At 43.4% G+C, this 25455-nt stretch overlaps 2 protein-coding genes across 3 annotated transcripts in view; one reads left to right on the top strand and one right to left on the bottom strand.

The window, feature by feature from the left end:
* The window catches only part of CTBP2 (C-terminal binding protein 2), a 43661-nt gene extending 39774 nt beyond the window's left edge, over positions 1–3887 (top strand). Inside the window, exon 9 of the mRNA XM_080348013.1 lies at positions 2600–3887. Within this exon, the coding sequence (XP_080204139.1) occupies positions 2600–2780 (181 nt within the window). The 3' untranslated portion in view covers positions 2781–3887. The remainder of the gene's footprint in view (positions 1–2599) is intronic.
* A 1981-nt stretch (positions 3888–5868) lies between these two features.
* Positions 5869–25455, bottom strand: part of ZRANB1 (zinc finger RANBP2-type containing 1) — a 41179-nt gene continuing 21592 nt past the window's right edge. For both annotated transcript variants that reach the window (XM_080347527.1, XM_080347528.1), the window contains exons 4-11: positions 22133–22320; positions 20426–20579; positions 17309–17380; positions 16588–16786; positions 13068–13188; positions 12192–12321; positions 9437–9666; positions 5869–8519 (exon numbers count right to left, since the gene is read on the bottom strand). In XM_080347527.1, coding sequence (XP_080203653.1) covers positions 8301–8519; positions 9437–9666; positions 12192–12321; positions 13068–13188; positions 16588–16786; positions 17309–17380; positions 20426–20579; positions 22133–22320 — 1313 coding nt within the window. In that variant the 3' untranslated portion in view covers positions 5869–8300. The remainder of the gene's footprint in view (positions 8520–9436; positions 9667–12191; positions 12322–13067; positions 13189–16587; positions 16787–17308; positions 17381–20425; positions 20580–22132; positions 22321–25455) is intronic.

Below are 25455 nucleotides of genomic sequence, written 5' to 3'. Positions count from 1 at the left end.
CCTCCCTGGGGACCAGCCGTCACATCGCTGGGATTGCTCACACTGCTCCATTTAACCACGGGGTTTACAAAGCCTCCCATTTGTAAAGCTTTGTCCTGGTGGGCCAGCAGTCGCCTGTGTGACATCTGCATAAGCGCCAGGACCCCCAGACCCATCCGCAGGCTGGACACAACTTCTAAACTGCAGAAGCTATTGCAGATTTGCTCTGCAGTTCTGTCCATGCGCTGCGAGCCTGGCCCTGCGTGCGGGTTAATGACCCGGGCAAAAACTCCAAATACAGGTCCAGAGTCAAGTGGCCTAATTTCCACCTAAATCCCCGAGATTAGCGTTACTTACTGCTCCACTTAGGACAGCTCACAGCATGCCGGTAGGAGACGTGAGGTGTGAGGACTCAGCGGAGCTGGGCAGCCTTCAGCGTATCACCATTGCTAAAAATACTCTGAGATACAGAAAAATCGAACACACAGGGCGCATCAGGAGGACAAGGCCCCAAGCAACACACGTGCCACAGCCCTTCCCGCGGGTCCCAGGCAGAGATTGACTGGCAGAACATGGACTGAAACCTCCAAATTGGGGAGCACACCCCCCGGTCCTGCCCCGGCGGCTCCGCTGCACGTGGGCGATGCCCGTCCCCCAGGATGAGCCTCGGCTTAACCCCCGCCTCTGCAGGCCCTTGTCACACGCTGCGCGGGAGCCCTGGCCCCTGTAAGCCAGGCTCAGCTCACCGCCCTCACGGGCAGCTCAATCCTCCCATTCTCTCCCTGTTTTCCACCTTTCCCGTGGCGATGGCAGCAGCGGGGAGGTGCTTCTGGCCCAGTCCCGCTGGCCCCACGCATCCCATGTCCGGAGGGTTTGCGCCTTGTTGCCCCTACATCACGTCTTCCCTGCGGACAGCATGAGAAATTCTCATTTCTTCTCCTTCCTCAAACTCCGTGTTATTTCTTGGGATGCGTGTAGCTCCCCCAGCTCTTAGAAAGACGGATAAGCTTGAACCCCGTTTTTCAGCTGCGCTCTCTGGCTGCCTGAGGAAGATGCAGCTCACCTTCCGTAGAGGGAAAACTTACACCCAGGTGTAGGTGGCCAAAGGTGTTTGCATGCTGGGATGATGAAGGCAGCAAGCTCACTTTTGGCTTTTCAGAGAGCATTCAAGATGATTCCTTACCCCGTTTTTCAAGAGAAAGTCTTTCTTATAGTTCACCAACCTGTTAGAAGGTACAGAACAAGCCACAGTCCCCATATCGTAGTGGAGGACACTTACCCAAGGGCTGTGTCCAACCTCCACACCTCACCATGGCGGTGCAGCAATGTTGGCAGCTGATACAGAATTACCCAGTAAAGACCAGTCTAGAGCTCCATAGGCAGAGCTGCAGAAAAAAAAGGCCTGACCATGAAAAGGAACAGGGAAAGAAACAGAAGAGGAGATAGAAATCAGTGTCATGAAGGCAAAGGAGTGACACAGGCACAGCTTCTAGTCCGACGTGGTTCCTTTTGTCAAGGGCATTTGGTTTATAGTAAAGGAAATCAATTTGTGCCCATCTAGTAATGGGATCCTAGGAGTCTGCTGCAACTTCCAGGCATCAGGCAGAGTCTTTTTGGAAAAGCACTCTCCAAGCGAGTGATTTCTCTGCAAACAGCTCTTAACAAAAAGCTGAGGGCTTGAGTGTTGCTGACAAGAAACTTCAGTTTCAGGCATAAAGGTTTCAGTTGATTCAGATCTTCCGGCTCAGACACAGGGTGTTTACACTCAGCCCGGATTGGGGCCATGAACAGAACAGGAGAGCCAGGGTAGGGGGCTGGAGTTTATTTATACCCGTTGTTTTCTCTTCCCTCAGCTGATTGGCAAAAATTATTTGCCTCCTCACAACATTAAGCACGAGGAAATTATTACTATAGGACACAGTATCACATCTCTAGTGTGTGCTTTTAGTATCAAAAGTGTTGCATTCAGGCAAACAGTGCAATAAAGGTTTAGAACAATCCAACTTCATGTAAAACACCTTGATAATTAATAGGAAATACTGACTTTCTCAGCATTATTCGCATCTCTCCTCTAGCAGCGGAGCGTTCAGGGTTTTTTTACATGTGTGAAAAAGCACTGGATATAAATAAAACTTGTTTCCCCTCCTTTCAAAGTACAAACGGTGTTGGCTCCTGAGGCAGAGCCGGCACTCAGATACTCCATCACAAAACAAATTGAAAAAAATCCCCAAAAACCTCACATACACAGACAGTTTTGGTGTGTACATCAGTACTTTGAGCTGGGGCATTATGCCTACACCAGTGCTCTTTGCAAATAGTTGGGAATGTAAGGAGTTAAATGCGTCAGCATCTAAAGGCATCAGCATCCAAATGCAGCAGCATCCAAATGCATCAGCATCCAACTGCATCAGCATCCATTGCCAGGGCTGTCAGTGCTGCTGCAGGACTGGGAGGATAAAGCAGCTGCCAGCAGCGGAGGGTCACGCACATTAAAGGAGAGAAAGCAGTGTTCCCCCAGAGCGGCATTGGTTTAACCGCGAGCTGGCCCTTGGCTGCAGAAGAGCAGCGGAGTCTCTGTGGTGGCGGTGGTTGATGCGCCTGTTCCTCTCTCTGTCCCCAGGTACCCGCCGGGGATGGTGAGCGTGGCCCCGGGGGGCATCCCGGCCGCCATGGAGGGCATCATTCCCGGAGGCATCCCCGTCACACACAACCTCCCCACCGTGGCACATCCCTCCCAAGCTCCGTCTCCCAACCAGCCCACAAAACACGGGGACAACAGGGAACATCCCAACGAGCAATAGCAAATAATTTAAAAAAATAAAATTGAAAATTAAAAAAAAAATAATAAAAAAAAAATCACTAAATAAACTTGGGACCAAGAGACATTGGAGAAGAAGTTATACATGAACTAAAAAATAATTTGATACGAAATTTGTAACGTTGATTTTGGACAGACGCATCATTGATGTTCCAGCGTTGAGGACAAAGCGATCGCGGTCGAGAGCGGGGAGGAGCCCTCAGGAGTCACCTGCTTGCTGAAGCGCGGCAAACTAGGATGCGATACGTTACTGATCAGCTTCTGTTCTTGTGTGTTAAGTTTCCTTCATCTGTGCATCAATCACATGAATAAAAATGGCTCTTTTCTCCCTCCGTTCTTCGGGCAGAGCAGGGCTTCCGCACCTGTTCCAAACCATTGCATTAAACTATCCTTACAGAGTTAACAGAAATGTAAGAGGAAACCATTATGTGGCTTCAGCCCTTTCCTTACTCTTGTATCTGGTTTCCTGTTCTAACGGGAGGCGTCAGTACTGGCTTAGAAGAATGATTATAATAATAATAATGATCCTTTTTGCAGTGTCCCAGGGCCAGTGACGTGTGACAGGAGTTGCCTTTTGGGAGGAGAAACCAAACTGCCCAATACACTGAATAAAGTAGCTGTGCATTCCCTTGCGCCCTGCAATGATGCAAGAAGAGAAAAATCTTTAAAAAAAAAGAGAAAAAAAGGAAAAAAAGAAAAAAAAAAGGAAGAAAGTATTAAGTTTCACACACTATTTGTACTCAAATATATTTTCTCAGTTTTAAATCTGCAGCTATTTTATCAAGTGGAAAAAAAAAGAAGTCTTGAGCTGGAAAGGGTTCAAGAATAATGTTGCATTTCCTTATGTCTCAGGAAACACTTTTTATGGTAACTTGTCAGACTGTCTGAACAAACCCCACTTTTTTAGACATTGATAAAAGTCTTCTTTTCTTCACGTGCTATTTTATACAAGAACACTTCAAAATGTGTTATTAGATGTGACTGATTTTAACAAATCCTATTAGATTTGTATCAACTAGTTACATGTTATATTCATAGTCTTTTGTGAATCATCGCCTTTTTTTTTGGTTTTAAAAGAGATGGCCTATTTTGAGCCTTTGTATGGGTACATTCCTGTTTCTGTGACAAAAATCGTAAGCTGTCCCAAACAGAAAAAATACCAATGGCTATCAGAAGTATGTTTTGTTTTAGTGTGTTACTGTTAATTGTATTTGTTTCTTGTAAAGGTGGACATTTAGCGTTCAGTGCAGTTTTCAATAAAAAGTGATAAAATTTCTATAATTTCTGAAAGGTAAGAGCACTCGCTTTAAGTCGCAGACCTTGAAAACACAATTAAGGGACAGAAATGTAACTCCAAATCCAGGCTTTGAGAAACGCCGTGTGCAGCTCAGCTTTAGAACTGCTGGGAAACGCTCACTTTCAGTTCCTATCCAGGTGGTGCTACCCGTGAGCTGTAAACTTATCATTTGTGAGTATTTAACATCAAATGGGATGTTTAAAAGATCACCAGGGTTTCCATTAAGCTACGAAGGCAGCTCCACCTCCAATATTTGTTGTTCCTACTCGAGACCAGCTGGGAACAAAGTGGAAAACGTGCCCGGGAGGCGCGAGCGGCTTCAAGCCTGGCTGGAGAAAAGGCCCGTTCTGCCCTTTCATGGGGCACAGACTAGAAACTGCAACCAAAAGGATGTCTGGGTTATAAAACTCTGTATTTTGTTTGATATATATTAAACTGAAAACTAGTGACCAGCTTCAAACACGTTTAAGAGAGGGCAGGTTTTATAGCGTGACCACGGGACACGGCACATCTGATGATCCGTGAGCATCATGAGAAACCAGCATTAAACAGGTCAGTTGCAGCAAAGGTATTTGGGAAATACCAAACGGCGGTTTAGAGTTGTTTTAAAAATAAAGTAGCTGTGGTACTCGCATTTGGGTTTGAATAAGGAGCTGCACCCCCGGTGGGTGCCGCAGGATCCTGGAGCATCGTTTGCCAGCAGCCGACTGCAGCGGGACAGCGAGAGGCTCCGCTCAAACCCCGCAGGAAAGGGCAAACGCTGCGGTTTCCATCCAGCACCCAACCTCCCTCCTCACCCAAACCACGGACGGACACAAAAGCAGCCAGCGAGTGCTGCCAAAGCGCCACGAGCTCACCGGGAGCAGAACGAGCAGACCCCGCGGTTACAAGCCACAGGGCGTGGGTTTGGCATTTTCCCCCCGGCTCTTGGGCTTCCAGCGCCTGCGGTGCCAACACCAGCAACACGCAAAGACAACACAGAAAGGGATGAGCAACGTCGCAATTCCAACGCGCCGAAGCAGATTATTTGGGCAAAGAAACGAGATGAACTGTTGGTGGCGGCGGTTTGCGCGGTGGCTTTGCTGACGGAGCCGCAGCGCGGGGTCACGCTCAGGAGCCTCTGGTGACAGTGTCAGTAGCTTAAAACAAGTAGCTTGAAGGCAACAGACACTGAATAAAACCTTAAAAAAAGGGGGTTAAGGGAAGTTACTGAACAAAAGGGGAAAAATGGCAAAGCAGCAGTTAAGGAAGGGTGTCTAAACGCACACAAATTGGTTAATGGAGCAAACACAATCTAGCCACAAGCCATGCAGCAGAACTTTAGGAGAACTCAGAATTACTAAATTTTAATATATTAGAAACAAAAGAAATACAGGGATTTTCACTACAGAATTTATAAATAAAACTGGAAAAAAAGAAAAAGCAAACACGGAAAGGAGGTAGCGATGAAAAGCCAAGTTCTGCGCTAGAAAAGCGTGTGCTACTGCAAGCAATAATAAGAGGAAAATAACTGAGGAACCCAATTGTATGTATAGATATAGTTGGCTAAAAGAACAGAACTTGCCAACAAGCTGCACGGTAGCACACCTGCAAATTATCTCAGTATTTGTAAACTTTCAAGTGTGTAATTCAAGGAGAACCCATTGACATAGACCGAGTACTGCGCTCGCACAAAGCACGGGGGTTGCATCTCTTTAATCTACAGGTACATGAGGTTCGGATCACTTTGATTTTTGAAAAATAAAAGATACTTCACCAGTCCCGAAATGACCCGTGAAGCGTGTTAAACCTGAACATACCATTGTACAGCACATCGGAACAGAACAATAACGATCAAGGAAAGCTCGGAAGTACCAGGACTGTTCCTCTCAGGCCAGGAGGAGAGAAATTGCGGCGAGCGCGGCGCATGCGGCTGAGAAACAGCCCGGACTGGCTGCAGCGCTGGACTTGAACTTGAACTTGCCACAGGGACGCTGGGGCCGCACGGCAGCTGCCCAGGACAGCGAGGGAGGCGGGAAGGCATGCGCGGCTCAAGGCAGATTTCACATTGGTTTCATCTCCCCAGGTTAGGAGGAAGATTAAACTCCCTGGAACGGAACGGGGCTGCGGAAAGCAAAGGGTGGAGCGGGACGTGAAACTCCGCGTGGCGTCTCGCGCGCCCCTCGGAGGCGCCTGCTAAAGGAAAGCTCATCCTTTCGCCCATTTGAATGGTGAAGTGAGGCCTAGGTAAGCCGGGATCTGAGCTTACAGCGGTCTGGCCATTGTATGTACGCTGGCATACTTAGTCCTGACCTGGCAGGACTTCTGGGTTACACCACAAGGGAGAACACACAGCACAGACCAGCTCAGATCACGGAACTTGTGTTCTCGGTTCCCAACAGAAAAGCTGTGAGTCTCAGCTGGAGAAAGGGGAAAAAACACAACCAAAATTTAGAAAGCAAATGTGAAATAGGCCCCTATGCTTGAAGAACCTCTTCAGGACCTGCGGTTTGCCTGTTTCCATCAGGTAACTCGTGCACACGTTGCGGATACTCATGCGTTCTTTTACCTGAACGCCTGCACATGCACCGGTCAGATCTAATGGCCAAAATAACCAAAGGTAGAGATGTTTCATAATAAACCCCAATGGAATCTGTGATGGGAAAGTTGCTAAGTTAATACAGTACGTCATTCTTTCGATCCTTTTGGTGTCGTCACCACGTTCCTGTAGGAGTTGCGCACGTTTCAACACCATCTAAGCAGCATTTGGAAGAAAAAGCAGCAAGTTCCTCAGGGTTTCCATAGCTCTGAACTACATAAAAATATGTGCTATGGGGCTTCTTTCCAAATTCTAATTAAAACCATTTCATCTACTTCAAAATTCCTTATTCAACCACCACACCATCAAAAGTGCTTTTCAAGACAACCTGAATTGCACTGTATATGTAAAAACTGGCGTTAACCTTTAGTGTTTCAGTGAGATTTTTAGATAAACTTTATCCATTACAGGTTACATGGCTAAAGTTATCAAATATAATAAAATTTCTACCGGAGAATATACTCTGAACTTACAATCGTAGGAACTTACATAAGTTTAAGTATGGCCACATCAATCAACATGCAAGAAATTCCCAGGTTTACATACTGAGAAATATATAACACAGTGCCTTTCCAAAACAACTTTAGCATAGATTCGTCTCTTTAATTCCACCTGCCAAGTGTGTTCTCACTAGATTCCATGAGTGAGGAGGAACCCTTCCAAAAGGTGGCTTTTCATTTGCAGCAGTGTTGAAGTTGATGAGAATAAATGGTAAAACAATACGTAGTTTGTATCACAGCAAGACATGAAATTCTCAATCACGGCTGAGCTCTCAGATTTCACACCATTTCCTTTAGTGTTTGCTCGCAGGAATAAAATCCCTATATTTCAGGTCACTTCTCTGAATAAATATTCTTACGTATACTGAAAACAATCTATTAACTATAAGAAGAAAAAAATACGCAAAAAAAAAATCCCCAACTTGTGCAGGAAACAAATCATCTCACTCAATGAAAATTTAGCTTCTCTTCCAGTTTGTTCCACAGAGTTGAGCTTTTATTATACGGGCACCGCTGTAACTAAAATATTAGTAAAATAACGAATGTATTTTTGCTTATGACTTGCTGTGGATATTTTGTGCAAACAAAAAAACCCTCACGATCTGACCTGGGCACTAGTGAGATTTCACATACAAGGGCCTTTCACAGAAACGTGTCAGAGTAGCTAAAAGGTGATGGAGAATACCAAGTTCTACCATAAAAGAACCTCGGAGGGCAGCGATATCCAACATGTGCTTTAAGTGCCCTTATTGGAAACATTTCTTTGCGATAATTAGGATGCTGGTATACTTTTCCTATTACACAACCTCTTACACAACCACATGCGGTACATTTATAGACAGATTTACAATCAGAAAGAAAAAAAACGTTTGTTGGTGGTTTGTTGTGGTGTTTTTTCTGTCTTGATAATAAAATTAGCTGTTTTTTGTTTTTGTTTTTATACAAACTGTAGTCCAGCCCGTTTCGCTCTCTTCACGCAGCTTCTAGAACTCTCTCCACACCAGTTAGAATAAATCCTTTACAGCACGTTCCCTCCTAGAATTGGGTCGCTCCACAACGAACTGCTGGAGCACAAGGCGAACTCCGGCTCGGACACTCTGCGCTGCTTCACTCTCCGTGTATTCGCCGTCACTCGTCGTCGTCATCCTCGTCTTCCTCGCCGTCGGAAAGGGACGTGCAGGGCCGGATCTGTCGGTAGCGATCCAGCCACTTCTCCACCATCTGGGTGACCAGGGGGTGGTTGCGGCGGCGCGAGCTCTTCTGCATGGCCACCAGGACGCCCCCCTCGGTCACGCAGCAGTCCAGCCACTCCCGCAGCAGCTTCTCCTGCTGCTCCTCGTTACCGATCTTTGTGGAGACAAAAGGAGGGAGAACGAGGTTTGAAACATCACCAGCGACTTTAAACCATCCCCCCTGTGATGCTCTGGAGCAGCTGGGTTGGGAGGGCCAGGAGTCTCCAAAAGCCAAAGGGACATACGTGCTGTTTTCAACCAAAATGTGAAAGGCTCTCAAAATACCATCCACCTATTCTTCTAGACATGTATTTCCAGTATAGCCTTGCTATACTTCAATTACTGTGAGCAACTACTTCTGGAGTCACAACATAAGCAGGTAAGTCCTAAAAGAGCCTTCTGGCTTTACAAAGCAGTTTTCAGGAGTGTGTCGTTCTTGACATTCAACATTTCCTCCTGTAAGACATTACAAATGTCCTGGCTCTCTAAGAAAATATCCCTCTCTAGACATAAAGCCCATACTTTTTCTCCTTTACCTATAGGATAAAGCCCATACTTTTTCTCCTTTACCTATAGGTACCCACTTTTTGCAACTCCTTCAGGTTTTCCAGCCTTCCCCTTCCCCACATACACACTTCACTGAAGTGGTTCCCCATCTTTATCATAGTTATTAAAGGAGAAATGAGTTGAGATTCATTATAAAAGTGGCAGAGCATGCTGTAACTACTGCCCAATAGTTATATTGCATGCTGAAAAAAAAGCAGCGTATTTCAGTCTTGTGTCAGCATCAGAATCCTTATTTCTGGGTCCTTTTCAAGGTACACATGTATTAATATGCACAGTAAAGTCACTTTCAATTTACAGAGCTATAAATAAGCATCAAATTTGTGGGAAAGTCTCTTTCAGAATCACCTGAAATGATGGGAAGGAGCAATATTAAACAGAGCAGCATATTCCTTGTAATTATCTGAACTGCAAAACGAGGTGGGGGTTACAGTGGAAAAGGCCACCAGATCCACAGGTATTTCTTACCTCCTGAGCAGAGAGGAAGTGAATGTGCAATAATTTCCTCTCGCTGTCCACCAGCGGTAGAAAAGTAACAGTAACATCGTCATCAGTGTTCAGGTTAGCACCAGCGCCGCGGTTGCCGTAACCATCGTTCTCCATGGCAACCAGAGCGGAGAAATGGCCCCTCGTGTAGCCCAGAGCGATCGGACTCTTCCAACAAAAACTCTGTTCCCATAACAAAGGCAAATACACACCTAGGGCAGTGGAAGACAAGGGTAAGAGTCAGAATGACAGCGTTCAATAATGAATTTTGATACAAACCTTTTATTTCGGCTAAACGCAATAGCAGCAGCACATTAACAAGCATTGAAAACGCACTTGGTTTGGCCTGCGCTAGTATAGGCCACACTTTTCAGTACAGCTAATTATTATTAACTTGAGATTAGTCAAGTAACTCTGCAGCTGTACAAGTTTAGACATAAAAGCCATTACAACAAACACCACATTACCATTCCCCTAAAATTTACGGTCTATAGTAGAGCGATGGGCAAAAAACCAAGGTTAGAAATGCAGTCTTCCATGTTTGGTAACTCTTATTAAAAATAAACTATAGCAAAGAAAAATTCTGCATTACAGAAATAAATCTACAGTCAGATGTCTGTTTTGACCAGGAAAATATCCCATCTGCCTACAAAACTTAGAAGAACTTACCGCACAAAGTATCATTCAGCACCTAAGTATGTAGCCCATCCCGGAGACAAGACTTCTCATAAACATTGTACTCATAGATTAAATTAACCCACATCAATTATACATATATGGTCTCAAAAAAAAAACAACAACCCAAAAGCTGCTACTATTTTGCTCAGATAAAACAAATTACTGATGTCAGATTCTGAAAGAAACCGCGCTGGTTTTTTAATCCCCCCCATTTTTAGCAATGAAGACGGTCATTTGCTTGAGGCGTGTGCCAAGCCTCAAAATAACACCACAACTCTTCTTCTAGGAAGACAAATAACTCATGGCGAGTAGTGCTGCAAGACTTGGGCAGAACTTGCCTCACCTTGTGACGGTTTAAAAATAGCCGCCCGTAAACTGCAACGCACATGTAGCATAGCAACCCGGGCTGGCGCGGCTGCTGCAGCAAAACACGGCTCCAACTCCCAGAGATGGATGGCAACGCTACACAGGAAATTCTGGAGGCAAACTGGGGGTTTACAGCACCTTCCAAGGTGCTACAGACTCTTTCCCATCTCTGTTACAACCCACAATCAATCTTTCCTTTTTTTTATTGGTGAATGTGACCTTAAAGCACATCGGAGAAGCCCGAGGACTCCTCAAAGCGTCACCAACATCCTGGCCCAGAACAGCAAACCTCGTACCATTTGGCAGCCCACAGTGCTCCCGGCCCCACGGCTGTTTGGTTTCGGCTCTGCCACCGGCATTTAACTGACCACAGAGCTGTGTCTGGACAAGGGCAGAAGCACACGCAGGTAACCTGACACAGCACTCCCAGGTTCACCTGTTGGTGTTTCTATGTACGGATGGATGCGAAGAGCGAACCGCGAGGCGTAAATATTTGTCTGAGTGAATTCCTGGAAACGTACGTCTAGCGAAAGGTTGTCCAGACACCCGGGTACCGTCTGGTTCACGGAGCAAGGCAACAAGTTCAGCGTGTTTAGGCCATGTAACACTTGTCTGCTCCATGCCCACTGGATAAAATAACGTTTGACAAACTTCTCATCCTCGGAGTTAAAAGCAACCCGAATCTGAAGTGTCAGATATTTATCAGACGACTAACTGTTCTTTCACAGTCCATCCTTTTATCATCTCAAATAAAAGATTCTTTAGAAATCCACAAACAAATTTCTAAGCAAAACTGGACTGAGTCAGCTGGACATCTTTGTATTTGTCTCAAGGATGGCTATGCTGCTAGAATAGGAGAAAGAACCTGATCCAGCTACGCAGAATTACAGTACTGCTGGATCAACAGGTTGGTATTTACATCACACTTGCCGGAAAGTGTGAATTACTGAAGCACAGATACATTTTTAAAACTCCCTTTTAACTACGTCATGGAATTCACTTTTGCAGAAAGCACGATTGACATTATCAGTTGACCAATATTTTGCAATCGTAACTAAGTTACCTAATCTTACACCTCACACAACGACTCTTGGTAGAGCATTTACGAACAGAACTCCTTCCCTTTCAGCCTCCACACCAAATATCCACATTACCACCTCTTTTACTTTAATAAGCAAAAACAAAAGCTCAGCTTTTTTTCTCCGCGCTGCTTTAATTCCTCAGGCCTTCTTTATACCCCTTTGCCTCTCGCTTTATGGGTGACTCCTCTGCGCTGCTCTAAGGGGCTGCTTCACAAATGCTGCTGTGGAGTGATGGGACACGTCCCTTTGTCCTGAAACTCTGGGATCCCGAGACTCATGTCTCCCAGCAGTACAAACCACACAACTTCTGGCAAGTCCTCACAACCAAATATTCCACAGGAATTACAGACTAAAGGCACATTGAGTGGAGGGCGAAATATATTCTCCCTGTGGCTACAGGCAGCATGCTCACTATACAATGAAAACCTGCAAGTTTTAAGGGGATTGGTATGTTCTTTTTAATAGCTGCCGAAAATTTACACACAACATGATTCCATCCTCTTCCAGCTGGTGGTTTCATGTCGCTCACCCTTCAACTACTTTATCTTTACTACTTCATGTTTATCAATTAAAGCTTTTTGACAACTCAATTTGCAAAGCTAAAGGCTTACCTTGAAAGCGGGTATATCCTAATGTTTCTCCTCGGAAACTCTTATAATATTTTACTCCATAAACTATAATTGGTCTTCTAAGAATATGTGCAAGTACAAAAATGTGTGTCTGCTCCAAACTCGCTCCAGGCTGGACCAAACACAAAGAAAGACAACACGTGAAACAGAACCTATCCATCTCTACTTGGAAATTTGAAATATAGTCTCAATCTGAGACGGAAAAATGCTTTTAAGAGTGATCTCGTTGTGACAGGAAAAACAGAAGACTGGAAGAGTATTACAGATCAGTTGGAAATAAGCAGAAACATCTCAGCTTGCACAAGAACTTAATCTGTCAGTAATAATTCTTTGTCCTATTGCCCAGATTCAATCACTGCCCACCTAGAAATGAAGCTGTACATAATGTTTGGTCTAAAAATAATTCACTTATCTAAGGCAAGGCTGAGTTAAATACCTTTGGATGATAGGAGAAGAGCACATCTACAACAAGTCACAAGAAAACAGCAGCAAATTCATGTTTATGCTTTAAAAGAGGAGCTAAACTTATAGGAATGTAAATCTCATTTCAGAAGGGGGTTATAAAACATCAGCTTGCCAGTTTAAGCTCAGAGATGTATGTTCTAGGAGGTAAGTGCTGCAGGACATTAAATAGTCAATTGTCTTGTTATTCTACACCAAAAGAGCCAGAGCTGTTTGCACCATCCTGCTCAACAGCAAGCTCAAAAATTAGCATTTTAAATGAACTTTTCCACCTTGGCAGGAAGAGCCTGCCCAGGAATACTTTCAGATTGTTGGCTTAAGAGGATTATGTCCTTTATCCATGAAAATTGTTATTCCTGAGGAACACTTCAAGCCACCTTACGGAAGTTCTCTTACCTGGCTTGCAAGAGAGAGTATGAATGCCCAGTCCTCCTGCCACTGTTCCTCTCGCAGTGAGAAATGTAAACCAAAGCTTTGGGAATACCACGATTCCCACTCTTTCCAGCGTGTATAGAACCTAAAAGGTCAGAGAAACAGTGGTAAAGACAAAAATATTCACTCAACCTCTATACACCCGCTAGCAGCACTTGACTCTCATAACCCTTCATCCTCAGCCTGGAAAGATGGGGGAAGAAAGAACGTAGCTCAGAAAAACTAGACTGTGTTTTGGTTTTAATCTTCAAGAAACTCGATTTGATAATCCTCAGGATCACAATGTCTACAGCAAACATGCTCTAATCGATAAAACTTCCTAACAGGCTCCCGGCTAGTTTGAAACTTCTTGTAATAGGTTTTTAGAAGCTTTATTTAGGATTATTTAAGCATGGATGTACAAGGAACAGAACTAAGACGTTTCATCTCACATAAGCGGAGTTGCTCGTTGTTCTCACACGAACAGTACAGGTATTCTCTGTTGTTGACCACATCACGAGCCAATTAACTCCAAAGTACGCACGTATCAACTTCAAACAGGCCACGGTTAAGAGGCAGAATCTGTTTTACATCAGTTCTTGAAGAAAAAATGACAGTAATTTCACATTCTGTGAACAGTTACAAAGCAGCATGGATAAGAATCGAATCTAGAAAGGGGGATTTATCCCCATGTAAACTAAAAGTTTTAAAGCCACAGGTTTTCTGGTTTTCTGTTGAAATTGAAATTAACATTTTTGTACACTAGTGTAGCACTAATGTTTTATCTTAACCAATTACAAAGAAAATTACCTACATATTGAAAAGCAGATGCTGACTTTTTAACTCAGTCCAATCACAATGGAAAAGCCACAACTTCCCATGGGGAACGCTGGTTTAGTGAGGAACACTAAGCCAGGCTTAAACCACGGCCTCCACTGCCAATACAAAGAAACCATTCTGAAGTTCAGTTTATTAAAAAGTCATTGAAATGAGCTCAATTAAAATCTGAGAAAACAGACAGTGTGTGTGGAAGAAACCTTTGCTATGCTTTCTGTAATGATGCAATCATCCTAAAATCTTGGTACCTGTGACAGCTGTCACCAACCAGGCTGGTTTTTCCAAGCACAACTAAAACCTTTGCATGGCTTGGAAGACTGATTAGTGAGATACTTTGATAGGTCTGTGGGCTCACTCATCTATAGGGAATCCTCTGGATCTAGCTACGTTCCAGTTCCTATCCTAATGCAGCAACTGCTTCCATCTTTACAGCTGATATTTTGCCCATTTCTCCCCAGAAAAGTCTCAGCGAACATCTTGTGCTAAATTAATTAATTGCCAAGTCTCCTGAAAGAAGTTTAATCAGATTCTGTGGAAAAACAAAACAAAACACACCACACACACACACAACCAGAACAAACCAAATCTCTGCCTATGGTGGAGGGTGTTTTCCCTGAAGAGGTTTCTCTGGGTCGCTCAGACACGGGCACCTGCAGGTGCTGCGGGAGGTAAGTCTTGCACACAGAAGACTCGAGATTTTGATCTCATTCAAAATAAACTTTTCAGTTTAGCACAAGAGCACAGAACATATCCATTAACAGTAATAAATCTGAAAGGCAACTTAAGGCATATGCCCGTTCTCCATTAAAAGCTAAATGCGGAATACAAAAAGGGACAAATCAGTAAACTAAAAGAGTGTAGTCACTTAAAAGGTGAGTTGAAAAGACTCCACAGGCCAGAGCCTCTGGGGACTTCACTGTTGAGCTTTTTCTGGGTACCCCACACTAGACTGTCTCTAGTAAGTAGATTCTTCTTTGTTCAGCATCTAAACACACGTAGCAAAATGAGGCCAAATGAGTTAGAGGAGTTTTCTGTGACTATAAAAATACCAGTTTAAGTGTCTTTGTGGAGGTTTTGGAGAACAGTCCTGCTGGACGGCAGTTGAAGCACATTGCTGTTCAGATTAGCGATGGCACTTCAGAGCCTATTCCTTCAGCAGCTGTCACTAGAGCCAGTGACAACAATGTCACTTCCTCCCTGCTCCACGTCCTGTCCCACACAACTAAAAGTATCTTGGGCAACACAGAATCTATACAGCAAGTATAGGACATACAGGATAATCAGTTTACAACAGAACTTAAAGTCTCCTACTAATTTTTCCGATGACAAACGAGCAAATAAGATTATCCAGGCTGAAGGTAGAGAACTGTATTCAAACAGCTATAACACACGGATCAGTTTAAAAAAATGCGTCCAATAAGGATAAAGATTAAGTAAATTCAGAGTAAAATGCAAATTCTGTCTAGAAAATGAACTAAAAAGCTTAACCAGATTTAATACACTATAAATAACGAGTGTTATGTTAGACACAACATAAGCCAGCAGTAGTTCACACTAACATTTTGAAAGATTAGTTTAAGCCTCAATAGTCTGCAGCGTGTTTTTGGATACCACGCTTGTTTTTGTTACCATAAAGAACAAAACCTGAGCTATCATAAATTTCTATTCTGGCCTCAGGGGAACTGTTTGCAATGCCAGGGACATTCCTGCGTGGTCGAGATGCACACTCCATTATAAACAACTCTAAAGCAGCGACAGATCCATCTGGGGACGGGTTCTCGGGAGAATTGTTACAGAAGCACCGACTAAATCCAGCTCTGGGTGTGAATTTGGGAAGTTTTCTCCAAACAGGGGGCAGCTGGGGACAGTAATTACAAAAAACAACTTACAGGGACCCCTAAAATGAACTTTCATTGTTGACTTTCTGTCCAGCACATAGAGCAAGAGGACAGGCTCTTTCTCCAGTGCGCCCGCCAACAGCGCTTCTCTTGCCCTTGACTACAAGAACATAGGAAATCTAATCGCCTGCGTCTTAAATTATTAGTCTTTACTAATCTCTTCCCTTAGTCCAATCGGAAGAGTTTTTCCTCTAGCAGAGGCAAACCACAGTATTGGACTAAAGAAGCTGTTTTACGGAATGATAAATTAACTCTATGGCCTAACGACAGCAGCAGTTGAACGTCAACGCTGTGCTTTACTGCAACTATTTTAGCAGACAGAACAGGAACAAAACCAGCAATGCCGAATAAAGCTGTAACTAAGCAGATGGAATGAAAATACTGCAAAGTTTACACAAGAATAAAAGGCTATCTTCTTTTAACAATCTTCTGCAAAGCTTCCACCATGGCAGCGAGGCATGGCGTGCGTGATTTACGCTGCAAGTCAATCTGGCCCTAACTGCGGTCAGTGCACTCTTGACAAGCACACAGCGTAAAATGTTTAACTCTGTTTTAAACGCTATTTGCTGGATATCACACACTGTCACCAAGGTCAGAACGTCCAAGTTTCCAGTGCTCGTGTTTAAAACACGCCAGATCTAGATTACGCCATGAATCACGCTGTGATTCACCCGCTGTAAATCGGGGAGTGGTGGCTGTGTTTCTTTTTAACGCCGTGCCGCTGTGCTGCGTGGAAAGCCGCCTTTAAAACGGACACAAAAACAACTCACCAATGCGAGCAGTCGTGTAAACTGTCGTGAAGAGCTTTCCGCAGCACGGAGTCCTTGTCGTAGATGCCCCACGTGGCTTGCAGGACGGAATCGAGCAGGCAGTCGCCCGCCGTCCGGTTCCAAAGCGCGTACAACCTGCTGTCCAAGCGCGTACCCAGCTCCAGAGACCAGTTAATAATGGGAGATTCCTCTTCCAGCTCTGCAATGTAAAAATAACCTCTTTTAAAACCCGTTTGCGCAGAATCTGCGGAGCACAGTAATGGCATAACGTCAACAATTTATCCAGTTACATGAATAAAACTCAGTTTTCCTTCATACTACAAAAATAGGTGAACTGCAATGGCTAAAGCATTCATTCCTTGGACAAAATACTGTCGAGAAAACAAACAAACAATCCCCCCCTACACCAAAACAAACCATAGACCACAACCATTTGTTTGAGGATTGTTACTGAAGTGGAAATACTTGTTCAGCTTTCTTTACAGAGCTTGTGACTTAAAACTCCAAAGCTTTAAAACTCTTTAAAGATACATTAAGAAAATAATCTCTACAGACTCCATTTTTTCTCAGCCTCTTAAATACAATGTAGATGTTAAAGTAATTCTAGGGGGGGAAATTAACTTGAAAACATTAAATCTATAGTTAAAACAAGAAAGCAAGAAAGCCACACATATATTCTCTAATAGAAAGGAAAGATTCTAGCCATTCTCAGAGCATTTACCTTTCTGAACATCTCTATCAAGTACTTCATCAAATAACTTTTCTTGGACTGTGGGCGGTAAGTCTTCAATATCTGGAAAAATAGAAAGCAAACAAAAGTTGCTTAATGTTACAGTAAAAGAAACTTTACCTACCTGATGCTCGGGAGCACTGAGGCACCAGGTTTTGCCCCGTCACCCCTAACGCCGCCTCTGAGAAGCTGCTGGTATATTCAGATCTGTCATTTGTGGAGCACACGTGCAGCCCAGACTGACTGCCGTACCTTTTACACAGAAAGGGTCATCGCTGCACACGCAGGGCAAGAACGGATTTCTCTGAAGGAGAAAGTGAAGTAGAGAACCACTTTGAGGTGGAAAGAGAAAAGAAATAGTATTTTCAACTCTACTATATTTAGGACAGCTTCAATCCTAAGCAGTGGTTTTCCACCCACAGAATCACCGAATGTCAGGGATGGGAAGGCACCTCAAAAGCTCATCCAGTCCAATCCCCCCATGGAGCAGGAACACCCAGATGAGGTTACACAGGAAGGTGTCCAGGCGGGTTGGAATGTCTGCACAGAAGGAGACTCCACAACAATGGACCAGAGTGCCCAGGGAGGTTCTGTTACCCTCACTGAGAAGTTTCTTCTCAAATATAAGTGGAACCTTTTGTTTTCCAGTTTGTACCCATTGCCCCTTGTCCTATCATTGGTTGTCACCGAGAAGAACCTGGCTCCATCCTCCTGACACTCACCCTTTCCATATTGATCCCCGTGAATGAGTCCCCCCTCAGTGTCCTCTTGTCCAGCTCCAGAGCCCCAGCTCCCTCAGCCTTTCCTCACACGGGAGATGCTCCACTCCCTTCAGCATCTTGGTGGCTGCACTGGATTCTCCCCAGCAGTTCCCTGTCCTGCTGGAACTGAGGGGCCACAACTGGACACAATATTCCAGGTGTGGTCTCCCCAGGGCAGAGCAGAGGGGCAGGAGAACCTCTCTGACCTACTGACCACCCCCTTCTAACCCACCCCAGGTACCACTGGCTTCCTGGCCACAAGGGCCCAGTGCTGGCTCATGGTCACCCTGTTGTCCATCAGGACATCCATCTGAGTGACTCCCCCAATGGCCAGGAACAGTTTGCCAAGAGACTTGTTCTTGTACAGAACACCCACTTTCTTTGTCATTTCATGCAGACTTCAACAAAAGAGTTTGGAGAACCCCAACAGTTTGTAGGCCACAGCGTGCAGGTTAGAAAACAAGAAATGGGAAAACTGTTGAGCCACGAGATGGAAAATGCCCGTGCTGATAACTGTTCCCAAAGCTTCACAGATAGGATCTGTAACTGTGGATTTACTGTTGTTATTAAAAAATGAAAAATGGCATAAAGTTCTGTAATGGGCAAAACTGTTGTGACTCCTGTATCACGTTAAACAAAATACACACCTTCTAAAACTCAAATATTTGCTATACCTTAAAGATTTGCTCATGTCCTGCACTTCAATGCAGAAGTAGTAAAGGGTTGCTAGGCGGAGCAGAAACTAGAGAAACTTCATTAGCTTCAGCACAATTGTGAAACTTAAATAAGGGAGTAAATAAATACTTCAACAGAAACATCTAGTATCCCCTCAGGCCGTCTAGGAGATAATTACTGGTCTCTAAGTGGTATTTTAAGGGCACTAAGATGGTTCTTAATTCCAGGGTTGGATCTGCCAGTCCTGCTCACATGTCCAGTGCCTCAGGGCTCCTAACAGTGAAGCGCACAAGTTGCTATGACAGTACAGAGTTGTTTGGAGCAGGCAGGGTGCTGTGGGGTGGGCTTTTTGTTTTGTTTTCTGTTGGTTTGTTTTGTGTTGGTTGGTTTGGCGTTTTTGTTTATTGGGTTTTTGGTTTGGTTGCTTTGGTTTTGTTGCCCCCTTTTTCTGGTACGATTGTTCCCTTTAAACTACAACTGGGTTACAGCAGCCAGCAATCCATTTAAAAGTTTGGCACTCTAATGTCTGTACCTTGGCTCTTCAAGAGGATCCATTTATTTGAAAGACTGAGTGGAATCTCCATTGTACAGGTAATATCTGAATAGGATTGTGTGATATATATACCCCTGTCCTTGGAAATATCTTGAGTACAGCTGCTAACTGTTGACTACAGATGTTTAAGTGACTGTGGAAATACAGTGTTGATACACAGAAGCTTTTGAACGTTCTTACTCCTTAATTATTCAATGGCTATAACACACGTCAAAAAAGATGCACAGTGGTTTAAGATGTGTCTCTTGACAATAGCCAACAAACTCCTCATTTCTGGCAAGAGCCACGTTTCTCATGTGTGTTATGAAATCATTCTGCTGCCCTTCTCTCCCCAAAAAGCCATGAAGTGTCTCCAGACACCGTGCACACCCACACCCTCTCCCTCTTGTACGTGATGCATGGAGCAAGACTGAACACAGCACCAAAACCAAATAGTTGTAGACAAGTGGTAAATATTATCCAGGCTTTTTCAAGAGTAGGAGATGAGGTAACACTCAGCCAAAGTTCCAAATACTATTCTTACAATGCCACTGCTTTGTAAAACAGACAAATGATCTGCTGATTAGTACAGGTTCCATCTAATACACACAATTTTTTACCCCTGGTAGCATTTATATTAAAGGAAAAAACTACCAAAATTAAGTCTTCTAACAGCTTTTGGTTAATAGACAAACATTCTCTTGATCACAGAGTTCTTCCAAAGTAGTCAACAAGTGCTGTTGCTATAACCAAGTGCGAATGCAAATAGCTCCGTGCCTTAATGCAAAGCACGGAAAGCTAACACAGCTATGTGAAAAGCCATATTACAGCTCAGAAACGTCTGGGCTCCAATCTTAAAATTAAAACACAGCCTTTCTTTAGCAAACACCACTCTTCTTCAACTTCCTCATGTCTAAAGAAGACAGCAGGTGTTCACAGAACAGTGTATGGGTTGAAGTGTGCAAAAATAAGCAAATTCAACTACTAAACCTGACCTAAGCTATTAAAACTTAACAAATAAAACCTATACACACACACACACACCATCAGAAAGTCAAGGTATCCATCCAAAACAAGCAATTCTCAACTAGGAGACAAAAAAACAAACCCTCCCATCAGTAAGAAGAATTTTGTAGCTACCTGCAGGTAACGTAAACGTTACAAGGTCAGTCAGAAAGTAGCAAGCAAAGTCTCCCTTGCGTTGATGAAGAGATGCAGCAATTTCACGCCGGATTTGTTCTGTGACCTCTGGACACACCATGGCAGGAATGCACTTCGCTGCGTGTTGTGATACCTGGAACGTAAGTTACTGCACTCAGTATTATTTCCAGTTAAATGCAAAGACTTGAGTGATGAACACCAGCAGACTGTATTTTGTTAAAAAGTAATGCAACAGAAGTATCAAGATTAAATGTTTGTTGACTCTCAATGAATTAGTGTTTCGTTTGTCATGTAGTTGATAACATAAGGCTGATTAAAAGCTTTTTTTATTCAAAGAAGTGAATAAACAGGTGACCAATTCCAGTAGGAAAGGGAAAGAAAAAGGTAAGAGCTAGATAGCAATACAAAACATACCTCAAATCTACATTTAACAAAGAACTTCAACACCACAGCACGAGGCTCCTACAAAGAATCTTCCCAGACACTATTAAGCTAAGATACTTAAATTTCTCCAGATTCTAATCATTACTAGCAGTAAGAACTCATTCAGTGATACAGGGTAAGTGCCACAGGGATGACGCTGGATATATTAATAAAACAGCTTTAAAGACGCCCATTTTCACTAATGAACATCCTAGCGAAGGATCACTGTGGCTCAAACACTACCAAGCATTTTCACAAATAGTATGCTGACCAAGTATTCTAGAAACTGAAACAAAACCACCAGAAACATCTGTAAGAGAGTATTTCAGCAAATTAACTTGTTTGTAAAGTATAACTCCATCCACCCAGATAGCTACGTAAGCAGCACAAAACTACTAATATCAGACATATGTAAATAGATTCTCTTCTCAAGGCTTTAGCTGCATTCATCTCGCTTCATCTACTCTCTTTCATTACTCAACCGTACAGATTCCATCATCCTTATGCGCTTTTCAGGCATTTTCTCAGGAACACGTGCTTTCAGAATTGCTTTAAGTGTCAAAAGAGAGAAGGAGGCACAATAAAACTTTGGCTCTGATCAGGTGAGGAACCAGAAGTTTGAGATGAAGAAAACAGACAAAAAAAACCAAAACAGTATTATTTATGGTGTCAGTAAGAAAGTAAAGATGGAAGAGGGCAAAGATGACCAGAATTGAGGTCCGTGATACAAAAATATACAAGGAAATGGAATATGAGCAAGGAGACACAGAGAGGAACCAACCAGCTTATAAAATGGGCAAAGAGTGGAAAAAACCCCCAGCAATTCTGCAAAGCAAGAAATTTGCCTTTCTCTAGAACAGAAACTCCAAAGAAAACCAGGGAAGAAAGACCAGGTAGACTTATTCATTAACAAAAAACCAGGAACAAACCCCCCGCGCTGTCATTGATCTCAGTGTTTTGCTTTCAGGCCATTTCCTCTCCCCCACCCAAAGCACAGGAAGCCTCACAATAACTCACTTCCACCCCCAGGCCAGTCAGAACGTGCGCCAAAACTGCTCATTAAGGAGAAACTGAAACTCCTCGAGACCACCACATATATACAGTCTTTAAGTCTTCTAGAGGAGATACACTGAAGTGATTCATGTATTCCAACAGCATTAGCCTCTATCTTGTGGCAAATAAAGTGACATGTCACCGGCTGCAAACAACGGCACCGTGACCCGGGGCTCCCGTTAAACGTGTGCAGGGCTCAGGGCAGCTCACCTCCGTGAGCAGGATCGCCAGCATGTCTTGTCTCTGGAAGCGGATGGCCAGGTGGACAAGCGTGTACCCGACATCGAAAGCAGATGGGCGATTGAGCAGGCGAACCTCGTCAGCCGTGAGCTGGCGGGCAATGTCTCCTCCCGATGACTTGTAAGCTTCCACAGCAGCTAAATCGCCTTCTACAACTCCTGAGGAAACAAAAACGACATACAATTCATTTTAGCTAGTGAATGAGTCACTCTGGATAAAACCAGCTTAGTTAATATAGCTTACCTCTATTTATTCTGGTATGGACCTAACATACAAAGATAACTGCGTACCAAGAAACTTGCTTTTTATTTTATTTTATTTTTTAAACAGAAGACTACAAAATATTTACACTTAACTCCTGGATCATTTCCACCACCCAAACTAGTGGAAGATACAGCAGATCAAAAGCCCATTACGAAGTGCTGCTGAGGCCCCTTGATGAAATACCCAGCATAACGTACCCGCTGGCGTTTCACTTGATCAGCAGGGAGAGTCATTCACTCTTAGTACAGAAATTATTTTGAGAATTACATCTTACCTTGTAACTTATCTTAAAAGCAAACTATTGGACCTAAGAATCAGATCAATTAAAGGGTTTTTGGAATACAAGTCTTTTTTTTTTTCCCAAAAAAAATACAGTTTAGAACAGTGTTGGAAGAGAGTGCAGAGAACAAAGTTTCTCTTCAGCTTATCACCTCTGCTACCAACTGAACTTACAAAGTTATTCAGGGTACTCTATTAAAGCTGAATTAAAGAGGACATCACACACACATACTGCATCAACTCCAAGTTGCTTTACTTCCTAAAGCATGACGGGGTGGGGGACACGACCCTAATGTCTTCTAGAGCCCCTGGGAACCTCTAACTTTTGTACCATGCTTCATCTCAGGACCATTCACACTGACTGCATCCTTTAGCTGCAATTATCAGAATACACCATCAACGAGGTGTGGTGGTGGTATCTTCAAAAGTATCGCTTCCAATATAAGGCTTCCTAAACACAGAAATTCTTTCAGTTATAAAGATCCTGGTTTAGATATATGCCTAAGAGAACTCTAATACTGAGTCAAAGTAACAGGAAAGTCATTTTAGAGTCATCTTTAATAGGGAAGTAAGTAAGAACAAAAGAGTAAGAGCGCAGATGAAGGCTGAAGTCCATCCTTCACTCAACTTGCTTACCAAGACTCAAAAATAAATGGGAAGGGAAAGATGTTCAGCCTCAAGGGCGCTCACTCCTGGTCAGGATCAAGATGCAAACACCAAAAAAACAAAGGGGAAGAAAAATAAAGCCACACACACAGCAACCAACCCACCCGGCCACATCACGGCAAACTGCACTGCCTGCTAGCAGAGAAGCGCGCTAGCAGCTGGGCTGCTGCTTAATCCAGGATTTGGGAAAGCATTCTTAGCTCGCCCACAAAGTCTATCGTTTTCAATACTGAGATTATAAAGCTTTCAGAAGAAACACAGAAGGAAAATGGATTATCAGCACAAGACATTTCTCTACAAAGTTATCAGCTCTGCTCAGTAAGCCTCTGCAGATATAAGTTTGATTATTCAATGAGTTAGATTATTCAGCAGTGGTGTAAAGCAGAGAAGTTCCAGAATACAAATTCAGCTGCAAATTTCAGTCATACAACATCTACCCCATTCATCAAGGACTCAAAAAGCCTGACAGGCCAGGGCAGAATGAAAACAATACAGAACAGTTCTTAGTTTTCTGGTCTGTGTTTATATTCCACTCCGGCATTAATAGTGTTCTGCTCAACCATCTGCCTGTGTGCTCACCCCACATGAGTTAAAGAACTAATTAGACAAGAGCTGTATCTGTCCATTTTAGCTCTTGTTCTGTAAGAGTCAGAACTTTGCTGATGAAAACATATTTTCTTTTAAAGAACGGAGCCGCTACCGATGGAGAAAAGCTGCTTCATTGAAATGAACACTGCAAGTCCATTGGTGGGAGTTTGAAGACATTCACCAAAACGTGCATTGCGGGAATGTAATACAGGATGTGCAACACAACCGTGCTCCTGCCGTAACATTTCCATTATGGGTGGAACCAAAACATACCAAAGCAAAAGGTACATTTCTGCCAATATGCGCTGTATCCATAACAAGAATGCCAAGTGTAGCATTTTATTTCGATGCAATCACATGTATGCCACTGATAAGGCAGTACCAAGACTGGTTTTGATACGATTCCAAACAAGCGCAGCAAGCTGACTTGGTTTTCTTTTTTGTAGATATCTATGTATACATAGATACCAAGGTCAGAGAATTTCTCATGACTTGCCCTCATAAAACACATTGTACTACAGCTGTGGCACAAGATCACCTGTGAGCAAACACACAAGAATCCCCAGGGAAAGAAGAATCTTGATTTGAGCAGGTTTTCTGCTACCTTGTGACATGCTTATTTTTTTATTATTGTATTCATTTAGGAAAGACACCTTTTTAAACACTAATAGTAACTTCATGTCCTTTTATATTTTAACCACTTCTCTTGAGAGGAGGAAGATTCCAGTTACCGTATCTGCATCACCCAGTGATAAACGTACCAAAGACCACCCAAGACTGGCAGGTAGTCACCCTGACAATCCACCTATCTCAGACTGATTTCAAACAATCAAACATCCCCCAAATTATCCTTCAATGACAGATATGCTACTACAGCCTTCGGTCAGCGCCAGGTCAATTCACATTTGTTGTTATTCTTTTAATCCCCCACTCCTGGCCGCTAAAGCAACTCACTCCCATTGCGCTTTTAACCAAACCGCGGCAATAACCGAGGTCCAGGACCGATGCTGAGATGTGGTTCTGTCAGGTTTGGTGATGCCTTCAAGTACCAACTACTAAAAGCTACAATAAAGACCCAAATCAGTGACATGTGATACGCAGCACTGCCAGTTCTAGCAGTTTACACCCACGTCTCGCAATACTTGACATTCCTAAAAGTCCCCTGTCCTAGAATTAATTACTAAAATTGTTATATAAGCTGTCATTTTAAAAGTGCGTTTCTAAACCTCACTGGTGAAGTTTAAGCTAAAGATCAACACATACATCAAAAACAGGCAAACTGCATATACTTTCTAGGCCTTATTTAAAAAAAAGAACGTTGTAAATGTGTTTTAGGTATAGGGTTCTCAAGACTATCCAGCAGGAATAAAGAACAGTGATGGTTTGCTAAAGACAAACTAGCACAGTTACAGCTCTCAGAGGGATGGCGATGAGACCATGTGCGCACATCATCTCTGGTCATCCGCTTTTCCTTAATCCAAACAGCCAAGTGATTA

This window comes from Nesoenas mayeri (assembly GCF_963082525.1).
Source record: "Nesoenas mayeri genome assembly, chromosome: 7".
Lineage (NCBI taxonomy): Eukaryota > Metazoa > Chordata > Aves > Columbiformes > Columbidae > Nesoenas > Nesoenas mayeri.
This window is presented reverse-complemented; position numbering and strand designations above follow the sequence as displayed.